This window comes from Petromyzon marinus, chromosome 6, assembly GCF_048934315.1.
Source record: "Petromyzon marinus isolate PM22_M1 ecotype Great Lakes invasive population chromosome 6, UKy_Petmar_22M1.pri1.0, whole genome shotgun sequence".
In the NCBI taxonomy this organism is placed as follows: Eukaryota; Metazoa; Chordata; class Hyperoartia; order Petromyzontiformes; family Petromyzontidae; genus Petromyzon; species Petromyzon marinus.
The window spans coordinates 2,198,210-2,214,978 of NC_133672.1; the positions used below are offsets into that span (position 1 = coordinate 2,198,210).

Below are 16,769 nucleotides of genomic sequence, written 5' to 3' on the forward strand. Positions count from 1 at the left end.
TGGCGGTGCGACAGCGACATAGAAGGGGCGCCTGTAAATTGAATAGTGTTAACGAGCGTCCCGGTAATAACCTGGGTGGGTCAGGTGACGCCGTCCCTTTGGGTTCAGTCCCAAGCTGCCTCATTATGCCAATAATAACGGCTCTGCTTTTTGTTGCTGCTCTCCGGACGCGCGGGGGCGCGTGTGTTTTGCCGCCTCTAATAAATTTGTTTTGGCCGTGCGCACCTGTGGAGGTGACGTCAGCGAGCCAAGGGGTTATTGTGCAGTCCGCCGCTGATCAATTTGACTCGGGGCTGTCGGCGGGACGCGCGCGTGCGGCCGCTTGTGATTCCGCATGGCCTCTGTGGGGAAGCGCCGAGCGAGCGAGGTGCGCTGTGGGTTTAAGCGTTGCACTCGGGAGGATTTGGGCGGCCTGAGATATTTTATGTTCATCACAGTCCCTCCGCTGGCGTCACCATTTGCGTCCGCGATTGTTTGTGCGTCGGTTAACCTTCATCCTCTGTTATTTGCCTCATCTCATAATTGCTTTGTTATTATTACTTATCTTATGTATTCGCTTAATTTAAGCCGTTACGGCTGGTGCCCGGAAAAAAAAATACTTTGTGGCTTCGCATAAATAAACGCACGAGAGATTGGTGTTTATTTTTACGTAACCTTTTGGGAGCTCACCGGTGGCTGCCGCGATGTCGGCGTACCGCATCGCCACGTCCTCTCATTTGCTCTTTCGTTCCCCGGTGGACGTGTTTTTATCAGCGCCCCCCCCCCGAATTCCTTAACCCGTTGCCTTCCTCTTTGCCCATTCCCTGCGCTCGCACGGGCAAGTCTCTGTGAGTCGCTAAACGAGCCGGCACTGACTGCATGTTGACATGGGGAACTTGTTACGGAAAGCAAACCCGAGCTCCGAGTCCCAAGACGCCGATGGCCGTGTCGGAGAACTGGGCCAGCGGTCGAGTCCCTCGTGATGCCCCCAGGGAAGGGCCGGGTTCTCGTGAGCGGCAATCGCCCTTCAGTGGCGGTGCCGCGTTCGATTCGTTGTCTTCTCCCAGGCGCCCGTAGGGGCTGTTGCCCACCGAGAATAACGAGGCAAAAGTGTGCACGGATGGGCACCCTCGACTTTTGCTGTCTCTCGTTTAGCGATGAACTTTACAAAAAAACGCACGCCACGCAAAGGTCACGACAACCGCCACCACAAACGCAATTGATCTCGACAAAGCTGCTCAGATGCCGTTGCGCCGAAACATTTTAGTTTTATAGTTTTTCCATTTTGCTCACCCCGCTCTGCAAAGGAGTTTGAGTGGCCTCAGCGCTTTTGTGTTGCTGCCCCCCCCCCCCTTCGCCAGACCATCTTCTGGACCTTCCCACGCCTCTCGGAGCTCAGCGACGACGAGTGGCTGTGGGTGGGCCGCTTCGAGGCGTTGCCGTGGCGACGGCACGCCTGGCCCGGCGCTCCGCCACTCGCCAACCCTCGCCGGGAGCTGGAGGCCGTGCACGACACAGCCTGGGTGCTACGGGAGAGAGGTGCGGGCGGGTGGGCGGGCGGGCGGGACGACTGCCACCGTCGTTATCGAGAGAAAGCCACGCGACCGCACGCCTCCCACGCCCTTTCCAATTATTCCTAAAACGATGAGTCCTTTAGAGTGGAGGGACATCAGACGGCTGCCATTGCACTCCAACATTTCCAATGCTCTGAGGTTCCTCCCCCCCCCGCCCCTCGTCGGTCTCTCACGCTCGCCCGTGTCCATGAAAACGGAGGCGCACCGTCTTGCGGGCCGCGTGGTACCCAACCGACTTGCACATCGTCGTCATCGTTTGTTAGTCACGCGCCTGTCACAGATTAGTAGGGAGTGCCGGCAATTATTGAGGTGAGGGAAGTAACGGGTAATTGAGATTCAATCTAAATTTTTGTTGAAAAGGTATAATGCAAAATTGCCGTAGCAGTGTAATGTTAGTCACGGTGTGATAATAAGGTGTTTGAGGAGACATTCGGTACATTAATAGTTCACGGTGTTCGCGAGGCAACACGTTTTTTTTACGGGTTTTTTTCACCATTCAACAAAACGGCAATAAGTGGCAAACGGAAAGTCGAAAAAAACATGATGCGTATCACCGTGTGTGCCAGAACAAGGCGCCAGAGTGCTCGAGTCTCCGGGGTGGGGTTACGCAACCTCTCCTGCTCTTGCGCCGCTTCTGTCACCGATGCCGAGTTTCCACGACCACCGGGAAGAGCGCCGGCTCAATTCTCAGAACATACCTCGCAGGTCTGGCCCCTGGTTTCCTGCGGTAGCCCCGCCGGGCCACGTGCTAGGACCCCCCCCCCGCGAGGACGTCGCAGGGTCAGCGCAGACATGGGACCCGCTGTCAGTGGCATTGCTCGCCGCGTTCACATTCCCAGTCGTGATTTTTTTACGTAATATAAAGATGTGACAGATTACCACTATGATATATTTTTGGGCTGGTATGGTCTAACCTGGCCCAGGCTTGCGTTCAGAAGGGCTGTGAGGGAAATTGGCCAGCGGGGAGGCAGGGATGGAACGGGAAGAAGAGGCCCGAGCCCACGGGGCCTCGTGGTTGATACGGTTTGGGGACACGGATCTGCGTCGGGACGGCTCATGCTGAAATGCAATGGGTTGTCCTAGGGCTTCTAAGGCCCCTGTCCAAGCCAGCGATGCCGAGCTCGCCTGCTAAGTGGTTGTGGATACACGGCATCAGACCTTTGATGCGATTTCGAGTCCTCGGTGGACGTGGGTTTTTTGTCCTTCCCATTCGCCCCTCTGCTCCTGCTCCTCTTCTTCTCTCGGCGGCACAGGTTCGGTGACGCAGGACACGGACGGTGTCGGTGACGGTGACGTGCAGAAGAAGTTCGTGTCGTGGCGCGGTGGCCTCGCCGACCCGGACCTGCGGGGTGCCTCCCTGCAGGAGCAGCGCTCGGCGCGACTTGGCCCGCCTGGCGGCGGCCTCCTCGTCGTGGCGTCGCTCGTCGACAAGTCCACCAACCTGGGCGGTGCGGCGCGGGGCGGCGGGAGCGGGGGTCCGCTGTTCCCTCGTTCACAATGCGGCCAATGGCAGTGTCTTGTTGGGGCGAGCACACGACCTAAACTCACTGTGGAATCGGAAAAAAGCGCAAAATGGGGTCCCCGTATTAGCTAGTCTTGAGGCTTAGCTTTGGTCCTTCCTGGATGAAGGGATCATTATTCCATTACCTTCAGTATTATTATCACCTTATGACCAAATCAACTGGAGGACCCGATCTCGAGAGGTGTGTGAACATCGCCACTGGGGAGACAAAGGCGGCCGGGCGTGGTGCTGGCCACCCACCCCCTTCGTGTGCCGTGCCGGCCTTCATAGGTGCTCGCTAACAGCACTTGCCCCAAAAGTCTGTGAAGGGTGTACGGGGGATCTTTGTATTTAGTGTGCGGTGGTGCCACCCCCAGGCCTGTGTCGGACTTGTGAAATCCTGGGCGCGTCGGCGCTGGTGCTGGGAGGGCGTCACCACGTGTCGGACCGCCAGTTCCAGGCCCTGAGCGTCACGGCTGAGCAGTGGCTGCCCATCCTCGAGGTGACACGCCACCCCTCCTCGCTCGAGCTACCCTCTGTGTGTGTGTGTCTGTTGAACTTATTGTATGTATGTGTCTGTATGTTGATCTTGTCCATATTTGTGTGTATGTTGAACTTGTGTACAGTATGTGTGTATCTTGAACTTCTTGTACGTTTGTTTGTGTATGTTGAACTTCTTTCGCACGGTACGTAGCCAACCGTGCTAATCAGAGGTGCGGGGGGAAGGACTACAAAAGGTGCCCTTCAATAAGCTCCGCATGGGAATGGCGCCCCAGGGTGGCTCAAGAGGTCAGAGCGCTCAGATGGCACCGCTAAGGTCAACCTGTGATCACACCGGATGTGTAGTTGTTTAATGGTATCAGCCCGGTACCCACTGATTGTTTAAAAAATCACGTAAAATGTAGTTCTGAACTTCATTTTGACTAAGATCACTTCTCTGTGGGACCAAGATCACCTGCCACCTACTCTGTGGACCAGAGATAACTTTAAAGGATTTCAGAGGTAGCTCTGTGATATCTACTGTTGTGGGCCGTTCTCTAAACACGAAGGGTTCCCAATGCTCTGTGAAATATCTGAATCGAGTTTATGGATAAAATTGTGGGAAAAGACAAAAACAGGAAGTAAGATCTCACACCGTCAGTCTCATTCATGTTCCTGTGACGAACGTCCTTCGATGCGCTCACAAGTTCATCGTTTTCATCGTGGTCATTCATGTCTAAGTGCTCTGCGTGACCAGGTCAGAGTCCGTTGAGACCCAAGGTCTCAATTTAGACCTGGGCTAAAAAGCAAGTGGAGCATGAAAGCGTAATTAATTTAAAAATAAATAATAACTAAACCAAGCGGAGCAAAAAGTAAATGCGCCTCAAATTACGAATCATCAACGTGAGGTTTAAGAGTCCAGTCGTGTACACATTCAAAAGCACGTTTCAAAATGTTGACGTTTCTGCTGTTCAAATATATAATGAGCAGCTTGCTGAGGACGTGACACAGATGCGATAACCGTTGTACGTACGGGGAGCATCGGATACCAAGGATAGATTTGTCAAATGCGGTGTTGAGTTTCGAGAACGATTGCGCACACGGGCGAATAGACACAACGCAATCACAACGCAGCGCACTGTGTAAACACGCCACGTGCGTGTGTCATATCTTAATGTTATTCTAGCTCATCCCTGTTGTTTGGAAAGGACATGTGCACCTGCAGAAGCTGCCGCACAGGAGTGTGGATATTCGTATCAGCGTGGAGATGCCTTGCAGGCGGTGTGCCCCGGCTATCCGACACGCTCCCTGCTATGAGATTGCTGCTTTGTCACTTGACAGTCAAACTGATATTTTAATTCTGTGAGCTGGAATTTAGACAAATTTATTTAAAACGAACATTTTTACATGGTATTTTTTTGTGATGGTTGCATTTGCACTCGGATTCAAACCCAGGAAACTCAGCGGTCCTGGCTTCAGCGCTCTGACCTCTGTGCCACCTGGTCACCTCGGCATGGGGTCCTCTTGGACGAATGAATCGACAATTCATATTCTTAGTTCTTTCGGTAAAGTCACGTGACTTTACCGAAAGAACTAAGAATATGAATTACTGCAGTCACGAAAGCTTTAAATCAAAATTTGAATCGACAATTATTGATCGTTTTCATCGCGCTCTGCTGTGACTGGTGGCTGCGATTGAAAACAACTGGAGTGAGACCGGGTGGTCCCCTGGGCTCTGGTTTACCGGCGTGGGTTAATGTCCGACACGCGACGTAGAAATTGCATCATTAATACCTTTTCGGCGGCACTCGCTCGCCTGGTCTTAGATCATAATTTTTTTTTGTCAGCCGATGATGTCCGTTATTTGCGACCTATCGCGACCCGTGCCAGAGCCACTTTGAGCGGTCGCGATGCCTGCCGGCGAGCGACGACAACCGAGCACCACGCACGAGGATTGCACTGCGGTGATGGATTTATTGACCTGCTCGGCTGACGGGCAAGGGGACGAGGGACACCTCGTCGCTCTCTCAATTTCCCTCCGAGGTAGCCCGCTCGGTCGCTCACTCGCTCGCTCGACGGTGATGGCGGCGAGCGCGAGTGGCGCGCGGTGTCGTTTCTCACGCGCCACCGCCGCGTTGCCAAGGCGGGGGGGGGGGCACGTCGCCCAGCCCCCACCGTCGGCGATGCCGCACATTGCCGAACCGCCGCCTTGCCTACCGACACATAGTCTCGGACTAATTATTTCGATGTGACTTTTGACAAATGTGATGGCTGGCAATTAGCGTTTCGGCACCGAAGGTTTAACCCTGGAGCCCGGCAGACTTACGGCAATTACCATCCTTTCCCCGTCTCCTTGGGGAGGTGATGATCTTAGATTGTGCCTTCGTTGTTTTTTGGAAAAACGATATAAAAAAAACACACCGATATCTACCCGGCGTGAAAGTTCCAGGTGGATAGTGGTGTTTGAGCTGCACCTGTGCCTCCGCTGCCCTCGAAGCCCCTGAATGTTTCGTCTCATGAGTTAAACCGGCGATCGGTCCGAGCGTTGAGAAGCTGACTCAGTGGATGGGATTGCAGTAACGTTCCAGTGGTGCCTTAATGGTACAGAATATCGTATAATAGAAATAATAACCAGCTGTGTTTACAATGAATTAATTATGAGGGTTGAAGTGTCATGAACGGTGCCAATTAGTGATGTAACGAATTCACCAATTAAATAAAGTCTATTATTGCAGTCGGGATGTATGAATCGAGCGGTGGAGCTGTGGCACAGTGGTAGGTGCAGTGCGCTACGAACCCGGTGACCCCGGTTTTATTCCCCACCACGGCTCTCACAGTGATCGCAAAAACCTGAATTAGCCCTGAGCCCCCTCACCAATCCGTATTGACCAGGGTGGTGAAGTATGGTCAAACAACTCCCACGACTGACATGGCGTGGGGAGACCTTCATCCAGCAATGGATTGAGAAAGGGCTGTAAAATAAATATACGATTAAAAACATGCTTCACTAGTCGATGGCTTCGCCCATGCTGTGGACTCGCTCTGCCAGACTTACCGTTTCGTCTCATCCACCACACTGTAGGTCACAGCAAAGACAAAGATCCTCCGTGTAGCCTTAACAGACTGTTGGGGCAAGTGCTGTTAGCGAGTAGGACCTATGAAGTCGGGCACGATACACGAGGGGGGTGAGTGGCCAGCACCACGCCCGGCCGCCTTTGTCTTCCTCGTGGCGATGTTTACATACCGCACCAGGTACTCAATGGAGGCTGAGCCGACCTAGGGGAGGCCCAGAACTTGTTCAGATAATTATCACTGGTGTTGGCCGTGAGCGGGAATTGAACCCGGGTCGGCAGGTTCATAGCGCCACGCGCTACCGCTACACCACTGCTCCCCACCCACCCACCCACTGACCACACTGCAGGTCACCACGCTTCTCTTTCTGCTAATTCCCTCGCACCGCTCCATTCTGCAATCCCCCCTCCCTCCCATCGTCTCTCTTCCCAAGCTCTCAAATTAACACGTCAACTTTGATCAATTACAACTTTAGTGGCCAGTGCCCAGCCATCGTGATATTAAGCATAGATGTATAGGTATATATATCGATGATTTTCTTCCTTCTTTGAAGTTCTAATTCTGTTCGTAGTTTTTTAAAATACTTTTTTTTATTAAACCTCAATTTTAAAACGTAAATACAAACCGCATGGTCCTAGTGACGGACATACAGACATATAATATATTACAGGTTGATATGAGGAGGAGCGCAATGTTTTGGGACTGTTAAAGCAAATAACAGTTCTCTAGTTTCCCAGCAGAGTCACATTGAGTCTCAGGATCGTTCTCACCAGGGTCACTGCTTGGGCTGTATGACCGGCCCTCAATCAGTGCCGTGTGCTGTTTGATGTGGGAAACAATCGGAGTGCCTGGACAAAAATCCATGCATGCATGGAGATAACACTTCTATCAACCTACTTGCTGCACTGCTTACTACAAATATAACAACAACAAATATCGGCATTGGTTAATCCAGTGCAGGACGCAGGTGCACGGCGTGTCAGCCGTACGGTGGTTGATTGACCATACTTCACCAAGCTGGTCAGTCCGGATTGGTGAATGAGCAAGCTCTGGACTGGATCAGATGAGACTCGGCTCTTGTTTTAGCCGCGGCCGGGAAACCAACTCGCGTCTCTGAGTTCATAGCACGACGCGCTGACCGCTGCACCGCTGTTCCACTTTGAGAGTAACGAGACAGGGGGTCAAATGAAGGTGGAGACGTTCCCGCTCGTAACACCGTGGTGCCGTGTGGCTGCTGAACTTACGACCGTTCCAGCACGCTGGCTGGCATCGGGAGTCCGCGTCAGCCGAGGAAGCATTTCTCGGCCAAAGATGACTGCTCCGAGTGACTCTTGACTCTGGTGCGTACATTGAACGGGCACGTGGATGTTGACAAGAACAACGGCTGACTCTTTGTTCACCATTCAAGCAACAATAACGACAACAATAAAAATAACACCTTTTATTGACAGGCATTATAAACGTGCTTTATTTCGTAAGTTGAGTGTTCGCCTTGCAGTGCCGGGGTTGTCACTCAAAGCTGTTTGTCCGCATGTGCTGTCATGCCCAGGCCATCGGTCGAACGCAGACAAATGCCATCGCCTAGTAACGGCATGCTCCTGCCAGGCAGCGACGATCTGGCTCGCCATAATGCCACAGCACAAATGATCACCACGTTAGATGGGGCACGTAGCCCTCCAGTTTGACGCCCTGAACCGAGGAAATGGAATGTAAATGAACGGCAAGTCCCATCCTCACTCTGTTTTGGCACCGTCCGAGGGAACCTTGTCGGCTCAATCCCAGCGGCTGACGACCGTACGTCACGGCAGAAGTAGATTCCAACGTTCTCCGTCGCTGCTCCTTGCCGCCGTGTACGATAGCCGCGCTCGACGTGACGACTGAGGTCAGCCGTGCCTCTGCCGCCTGCACGGAGGAACCTGCCGCCAACAAGGCGTGTGCCTGCGAGGAGAGGATTTGTGTCGTTTGTCTCCACCCCGGGGGGGCCGTTAACTTCTTTAAAAATGTCACGCCCTGAATGGCCGGCTATGCGGGTGGACTGCACGGGGGTTGTAGACGGGACTAACGCTGTCAAACAAAAGGCCGGTCCCACTGCCTCTGAATGCCGCTTTTCCACGTGCCTCAGGAAGGGCCGATTCTGGATCCAGGATCGGCAGCGCGGCACAGATCCGTGGCCCCACATCCGAGGCTCCGCGGTCTGGTCTCCCGACCCCCCCTCAGCTTCGGCAAAAATTATGTTAAAGTATAAATATATGTTTAAAATTTTACATGGGTTAAGTTTGTCTCTCCCGAGCTAAAATATCATACTTTTGTACTTTTCTGTCTCGTCTTTTTGTTTAAAGCCAAACGGCTAAAGCCAAGGTTTGTTGTTGTTTTAATCTGAGACATGGCCCTGAAGTTGACCTGGCGTCGCGTATTCGGGTCGTCCTCGTGACATCTCGGACAGCCCTAACGGGGCTGGCTCCGGTAGGGCTGTCCTGGGAACCCCGGGCCATGCCGGCGAGCGCCGTTGTTGGCAAGCCGAGCCCTCACTTGTCCCGCAACGCCTGGCTACAGAGTGCCTGAGCAGCGGTCCGGTTTCACGTTATTTGTATTTTTCACTTAAATTATTATTTATAGCCAACGACCAAAGACGGTGACTGCATCGCGCACTTTCAGATGCGCTTCTGCGGCCTTCTGAAACACTTTTCCGTTCTATATTAGGAAAGCCACTGCAGCTATGCACTACATCTACATTAAACACTCATTTCTTTAACAACTGCTTTTTGTATTTAGTTTGTTGTCCTTCCCCCACACCTCCGATTAACATGGTTGGCTGCGTACAGTGTGAAAGAAGTTCAACATACACACATGGAGTATTTGCTTCCTGTTGTGGCGCTGAAGAGTTTGTCGTGACCCAATCTCTGGTATTGTCTGTAGGGAATTCCCAAGCGTGTGAACCGCTGCAGAGCGAGTCTTACAGAGCCCGTAGGGTCTCTGCCAGAGTCGGTCACCATGACTCTGACATCAAAGACCAAAACGTATTTATTTGTCGGGGGTGGCTCCAGGGACCGATGCCGGATCGAGGTGCTAAGCCGGTGCCGCCGGTATCCTGGGTTCACATGCAGCCAGCCACCCGTGCCCAAACCAGGTTCGCAACGGCAGTGATTTTCAGCTGGTGTGCCAAAAAATAACGATGATTACATCTAATTGCGCACTTAGTTCGAGTTATCAAACTCTTAAGAGGTGAATAAATGTTGGTTTTATTGATATGTGCAAAACTTTACGTGTGACCCATGTAAAAGGTTGTCCTTTGTAGAGATAAAGAGGCCTGGTAAAGCTCAGCTTTGAGGTATGTTCTCTGACACTGCTCACTGTCAGAATACCACGTGGAAAGGTATTTTCATCCCATGACAATGCCAAAAGCAAAATTGGACAACATTTAAGGGGAAATAGCCCATAATGCAAATTTTTACAATTACTGAACCTTACAAACAGCTGTGACCTCATCATCCATTCCTTGCGAACGAGATAACGAATTTCGGTGGGCGCTCACCTGGCGAACTAAACGGCAGCAATGATTAAATTAACCGCGGGGCGCAGGCTGCTTGTGCAATGTGTATGGGTTATCTAATCACCACGCCCGCACATTGAAACTGGCTTTGAATAGCTGCGGAAGGTTTAAGCCATGACTTTGCGAGCGTAATTCAATGTTGAGTTCAGTCCATTATCATGAGGCAGGTGGGTGATGGGCTGCGGAGGAGTTGCAACAGCAGCCACGGCTGCCCTCATCATAACGCGCTGTTCACCGATTCGCCTGTCATATCACCAGGTCAAGCGATAACACGATCGTCTGGCCTCCAGTGTTTACTTCTCCAACTGTTACCAAAAAAAATCGTCCATTAAGCACCCCCCCCCCCCCACCCCCGTCGGCCACCTTTGCCGATTAAATTTTGCCCCAGCGTCCAATTTGCCCACAGGCGTAATCGCCGCGGTCGCCGCTCGCACTGCGCCTGCCCCACTCGCCGCCGGGCATCGAGGCGCAGCACCGACGGCTCCGCCGTGCGGCAGCTCCAAAAACCCGACCCCCCCCCCCCCCCCGCGCAAGTGGTGCGCGGTGCAAATTGACGCCTCGATCCGCCTCCGCACCCGGCGAGCATTCCGCACGCAGCGAAACTTGTAATTTTGCCTCGTTTTACAGATTTCGCTTCGGTTGAGACATCGTGCTCCTAAGTGGGCCCAGTTTTCAGGGAAGAGAGGCTCTGTAGCTCGCACCCCCCCCCCCCCATCGCGGTGGGAAACTCAGGTGGGGAGGGGGGGGGGGGCTCTTCTTTCGGAAATTTTGGGGAATGCGCCCCCGCATCAGCCCCGCATTTATCGCCTCTGCTTCATATCCTGCCAAGTCTTTTATCTGGCCGCACAATGCCGCTGGCTCGGCACGTTGCGGCCCGGTTATTTTGTTGTATTTTCCCTTTATTCCTTTATGGAACGCGCCGAGCAAATTGTCGCTGGGACTGGCGCCCTTTGAAGCGGGCGGGGGGGCGTGAGCGCGGTGGCGGCGGGGTTGCGTCTTTAAATAGATTAGCGGCATGCGCACGCGCCTTGGCGAATAATTGGCCGTGCGTCGGTGATGAGTATCGGGTCGATCGCCAAACACCCCATACGTGTTCCCGTCACCACGGCGTCTTTTTTCCATTTTTTGGCGGCAACGCGTTCTGCTGTAGGGGCGTGGGGTACTGCAAGAGTCGTATGAATTCTAACTTTTCCGCTGCGCACGCCAGAGTGTTAATATCTTTTTGCCTCGGACGGTGTTCGCGTGATTGCGCGTCCCCCTCGAATAGCAACTCCCGATTGCATCGCTGAATGCGATGGCGGCGTTCGTTTCGAGATTTGTTCGTGTGAAGCTTTGGCAGGCGCCAGCCGAGCGCTCGCGACTGTCGCGGAAGTGGGCCTGGTGAACGGTGACGGCGCGCAGCGGCCGCGCTTGACTTTCCTGTAGCCCGGCCCGAACGCGTTGCCTAAGAGAGAGAGAGATAGACCGGAGCAAATTCTCGCGCAACCTTTCTCCTCTCTCTGCCGGGCAAGAGACGGCGATCGCTGCTCCGCTAGATCTTTGTTGCCTCCCCGTGTGTACCAATCCGCTTAATTGAGCGTGCGGAGCAAGACGGCGCGGCGCGATGGAGCGTTAATCTGCCAGCACTCTCCGAGGTGGAATACAGGGGCCTCGGCAGGGGAGGGGAGTGGGGGCCAACGTGTTGGCACACGTTGGCTGACTCGCCCAGCCGATGTCGCTGGCTCCATTCCGGTCGTGCTAATCACAGGATGGGCCGTTTGACCTCGAGCGCTCGCCAGGGGAGGGGGGAGAGCAGTGCCAAGCGGCTGCATCGTCGTCGGTCCGATCGGCGAGCGCTCGCAAACACCGGGCCAACCCGGCCACCCGGACACTCCGCCGGGTGAGGTCTCCACGTGCGTGCATTTTCTACGGACGCTGCGGTTTGCTCCCACGTGAAGTATAATACTACGAGGAATTGATCTCGCTTTCAAAGTAGGACTCTCCTGTATCATGAGCCTTGAGACTTTGTGAGACATTCATGGGTAAATAAGGTATTTATTCACAGTCTTCTACTGTCGCTTCTACTGATATTGCAGCTGCTTCTAGCACCACTGCTACCACCTCTGCTTGTCGCCCACGACCACCGTGAACAGCCGGAAGAGGTGCGACAATGACGATAATAGCAACAGGAAGCGTGGAGAGCGGAGAAGACTGAGTTCCAGGAACCGTCTGGTGCTGGACAGGAGCCAGTGGATAACGGCACAACCTCAGCACAACAGAGACACGCAGCACACCGGTGGTGACAGTGAGGAGGAGGGGGTGGGAGGAGAGGGGGTGGGGGGGGTGACAGTGGACTGGGGAGAAAAGTGAAAAATGCCTTCTGCTTCTCAACAGAAGTGGTGGATGGAATAAGAAAGTACCCTGGGGCCCTCACCTTTCGAGCGTAATCATAAATCAAATCTGAAACGGAGAAGGGACGGGAGGAAGGGGGGGATAGGAGGGAGGGTGCGTGGGTGGGTGGGTTTTAGGTGGTCCTCACGAATATCACCGGGAGAGGATTACTGAGAATTAAGACTCTTCTTTAGGAGGGTGCTGCACTGGAATGTTTGGCAGATGAGACGACACCGACATACCCAGAAGAAACACAATTCTTCCCTCGGGCGCTCCAGCCTCGGGCACAGATGGAGTCAATTCGATTTTTTTTTGTGCTGCCATCTTCTGGCCGGCTCGCTGCCCAGCGGGAGCCTGCGTGATGCGCCGAACGCCCCCTCCCCCCTCGCCTCGGAAGCGCTGGATGGCGGGCGGGCGGGCGGGCGGGCGGGCTGGCACCACCGATGCCGGAAACGCACCTCCTGCGCTCTCGGAACGTGGCCGGCGTGACGGGGCGCGGCGCGGCGACGCGCGTCCCGAGCCACGCTCACCGGAGCAGGCGACCGCTCAACCAGTTGGCGTTGGAGCGACGGGGGACCGGAGCTCACGAGGGTGGAGTGGCGACGGGGATCGGCGAGGCCTCGGGTCTTCCTCGCGATACGAGTCGTCTTGTCTCGACGTGTCCTCAGCCGAGTTCGTTCGTTCGTTGTTTGCCTACGGGTTTTTCTACTCTGGCATTGTGGGCGAAATTCAACGTCACGGAATTTCAAAAAACGCGCCGCTGCGATGCGAGGCACGACAGAGCGCGCGGAGCAATCGCTCGGCGGTCATGAAGGTGGGCGATTGAAACCCGAAAGTGCCTGCCACTGCAACTAAATGAACCTTGGCTGTTGATGGGGGAGCAAGGTGGGAGCCGGGGGAGGACTCGGGGTGGGAGAGCCGCTCGGCCAGGGTGGGATTGGCTCTTTGACGTGAAATGTTTGTCCCAGCGGGTAAGCATTGGCGCCCCCGTGACTCGATCCGTGGCGTCATCCGGTCCAGCTCGCGCGCACGTTCCGCTCGGATTTGAAAGCCCACGCGGCCGATCTTAAATCTTGAAAGTCGGCGCACCGCGGTGTCTCGCCGGCTCCGCCCCCGCTCGTCACGCACCACCACGACTCGCTCGCCTCTCATCTTCCCTCCGCGGCCCCCCCTCCCCGCTGCCACCTGCCCCCTTGGAGTTTTTGTTTGCGCGCGTTGTCGGCGTCCGTCGCCGGCATCCGCCGCCGGTGTCCGTCGCCGGTGTCCGTCGCCGCGTGCGTGCGAGCGAAGCTGAAAGCGGGCACGGCGCGACGCAGAGAATGCGCATCGGGCTGCCGTGGCCGTGATAGGAATGGCACGCGCACTAAGAGTTTAGAGAAAAGGTTATTTGTGTTTTGTTTGCCGTGCGCAGGCAGAGAGGCCCGGCGCACCGAGACGGAGAAATCCAATTTGAAAAAGACAAGCAACAAATGTCTTGGAAGGGAGAAAAAAGAAAAGAAAATTAAATTGCAGCTGGGAGACAGGAGCCACGCTTTCCACAAACCCTGACGCATTGATCTCGAACGGCGGCAGCGGCAGCAGCAGCAGGCGAATTCCGTGTCACGCCCGGGAGAAAAGAAAGTCGGGGAAGCTCCAGATTCGATAAACAAATACCGATAAACAAATACCCGTTCTTTAAGGTGCAGAAATCTCAGATGAAGACCATGATCGATGTGTGAAAATGTTTTTTTTTTAAAGTTTACCGTGCGCGTGAATGGGATGTAGGAATGTGCCGTACGCGGCACGGTGGACCGAGCGCGTCTGCGGATCTCGGCGTGCCGCCGCACGGGAGCCGCCGGGGTGGCCTTTCAGCCGAGCCCGCGGCCTTTGCAGGGCTCAGAACTTCCGAGGATATTGATGCTCAAACGAGCACAAATGTCAGGGGTCTCCTCGTTCGTAACCGGGTTCTGTTCCCCGGCACGTTTGACCCAAGACGCCGATGTGCGTCGAGCGTGAAACGACAGAATTTGGTGGGCGTTCAGTATTTGTCTCGTGCCGCATCGACTTGCCATCGTTGTACTCACCATCGAATGTCGCAGTGTTTTTTTTCTGGCATGTTGAAATTTATTTCAATTTACATCTTGCGCAAAGTGGTTGAACGAGCAGTCGTGTGAATGGCGCCGATGGTGAGTGATAATGGTGGTGCCCATGGTAATGATCGGAAGCAGTGTTGAATATGATAAAAAGAAAATTGTGTTGACGAGACTTGGGATTAAATTATTATTGTACCTTAAGCGATCGCGATTAAGCTTTGTATCGACATAAAATGATTCCATGCCTTTGACAGTAGGAGTATGCCATCATGCATACTCGTAGGGCGCTACAGTAGCGAGATGTTATCTCCCTCGTCTGGTATACAGGAGGTCGCGGGTTCGATCCCGACCCAGACGCCACATGGTTGTGTAGATTTTTCTCCCGGTCCTCCAGTTTTTCCTCTCCACATTTAGAAACACACTTTTAGAGTATTTGGCTGCTGTAAATTTCCACGTGATGATAAGCCTCTTCTATGAGCTGTCACTTGTTGGCAGGTCGCTTCTGAAAAAGAGATATACAGCCTTACCTGATAAAATAAAAAATAGATTCGTTTATTCGTATTGTGAGAACCCGGGTTAATCACGGGAGGCTGACACCCAGATTCAGCCCCACGACCTCGGCAGTCCCAGCTCGGTACCCCGACTCCTGAGCCCCCCCCCCCCCGCACCACCGTGCAACAAGTAACCAAATAACTCCCCGATCGGCCAAACCGGCTTCTCGGGCGGGAGCCTGACGTCTGCGCCGTCTCTCCCGCAGGTGAAGCCGCACGCTCTGGCCGCGTTCCTGCAGGAGAAGAAGGAGGACGGCTACAGCATCGTGGGCGCAGAGCAGACGGCGAACAGCCACGACCTCACGGCCTTCCGCTTCCCCGCACGCACGCTGCTGCTGCTCGGGTACGATGGCCCCCCCACCTCCCGCACCCCAAGATCCCCCGCACCCTCCCCCCCGCACCCCCCCCCCCCGCCCGCCCACTCAGGCCGTCCGCGAACGACCCCGTAACCTCGAGCATCCGTGACCTCGAGCATCCGTGACCTCGCACGACCTTCTCTAAGGAAACCCGTGTGACCTAGTTACCGCGTCGCTACGGGGAGTCAATCCGTCACTCCGGAGCAGCAACCAAGGAATGGAACGCGTCCGAAAGCCACGTCCATCCGGGAGACGGAGCGATGGAATTTGTTCGCGTGCAGGTGCTGGGCGGATCACCGCATTGCAGAGGTGGCGACGGCTTGTGGAGAGGCGTTTATCGAACGAACAAACAAATGATGGAGGGAGGGGACAGGATCCCGGTGTTGGCGCTGTCAACAGTGCAGGTTGATCGTGGCTGACGACGACGACGATGTCGATGAGCGACGGTGCCGGGGTACGCGTTGCCCCGTGTCGGTCATAGCTGCTATTGGACAATACCGGGGCATCGCCTTCGCAGCTCTCAGCCGTGTCAGCCGGGTGGCTTGGTGTTGAGAGCGCGCACCTCGCGATCACAACGGTTTGCGAGTTCAAATCCTCAGCCCTTCATTGTAATCGTAGTCAGCCACTGGTGGATGAAGGCCTCCCCAACTCTTCTGTAAAGGCCTGTCGGGGTCTGAAAGGGCCCTGTAGGGGTAACGCGTCCCTCACATCCGACTCTTCCGCCCTTGGCCTCTTCCTCGGCGGGCACCACCGGATGTACCCACCGGTTTCCCCCGCTGGTGGTTGCGGTGCAACCACCGACGCGGCTCGACGAGCGGGCGCGAGGTCGTTTGTTTAGCAGCGTTAGAGGCGCGCGCGAACGTCTGTCCCTGTGCGCTCGTGCACGGCAACGTGCAGGCAGCTGCAGCGAGGTTTGCGTGCGTCCAATCGCGCGTGTGTGTCTGCGCGCGTGCGGGGAGCGGCAGTGTAGCGGTTAGCGCTACGCTGCTCTACGAACCTGGCGACCCGGGTTCGATACCTGCTCACAGCCAATGCCAGTGACGATTATCTGAACCGGTCCTGGGCCTCCCTCTAGGTTGACTCAGCCTCAAACGAGTTCCTGGTGCGGTGTATAGTAAACATCGCCACTGGGGAGACAAAGGCGGCCGGGCGTGGTGCTGGCCACCCACCCCCTCGTGTGCCGTGCCGGCCTTTATAGGTGCTCGCTAACAGCACTTGCTCCTACAGTCTGTTAAGGCTACACGGGGGATATTTGTTTTGTCCG

At 54.8% G+C, this 16,769-nt stretch overlaps 1 protein-coding gene across 1 annotated transcript in view; it reads left to right on the forward strand.

Annotated features, from left to right (window-relative positions):
* Positions 1-16,769, forward strand: part of TARBP1 (tRNA guanosine 2 -O-methyltransferase TARBP1) — a 72,547-nt gene that overhangs the window by 51,662 nt on the left and 4,116 nt on the right. The window contains exons 28-31 of the mRNA XM_076063214.1: positions 1,341-1,518; positions 2,807-3,001; positions 3,432-3,556; positions 15,356-15,492. Of these exons, the coding sequence (XP_075919329.1) occupies positions 1,341-1,518; positions 2,807-3,001; positions 3,432-3,556; positions 15,356-15,492 (635 nt within the window). The remainder of the gene's footprint in view (positions 1-1,340; positions 1,519-2,806; positions 3,002-3,431; positions 3,557-15,355; positions 15,493-16,769) is intronic.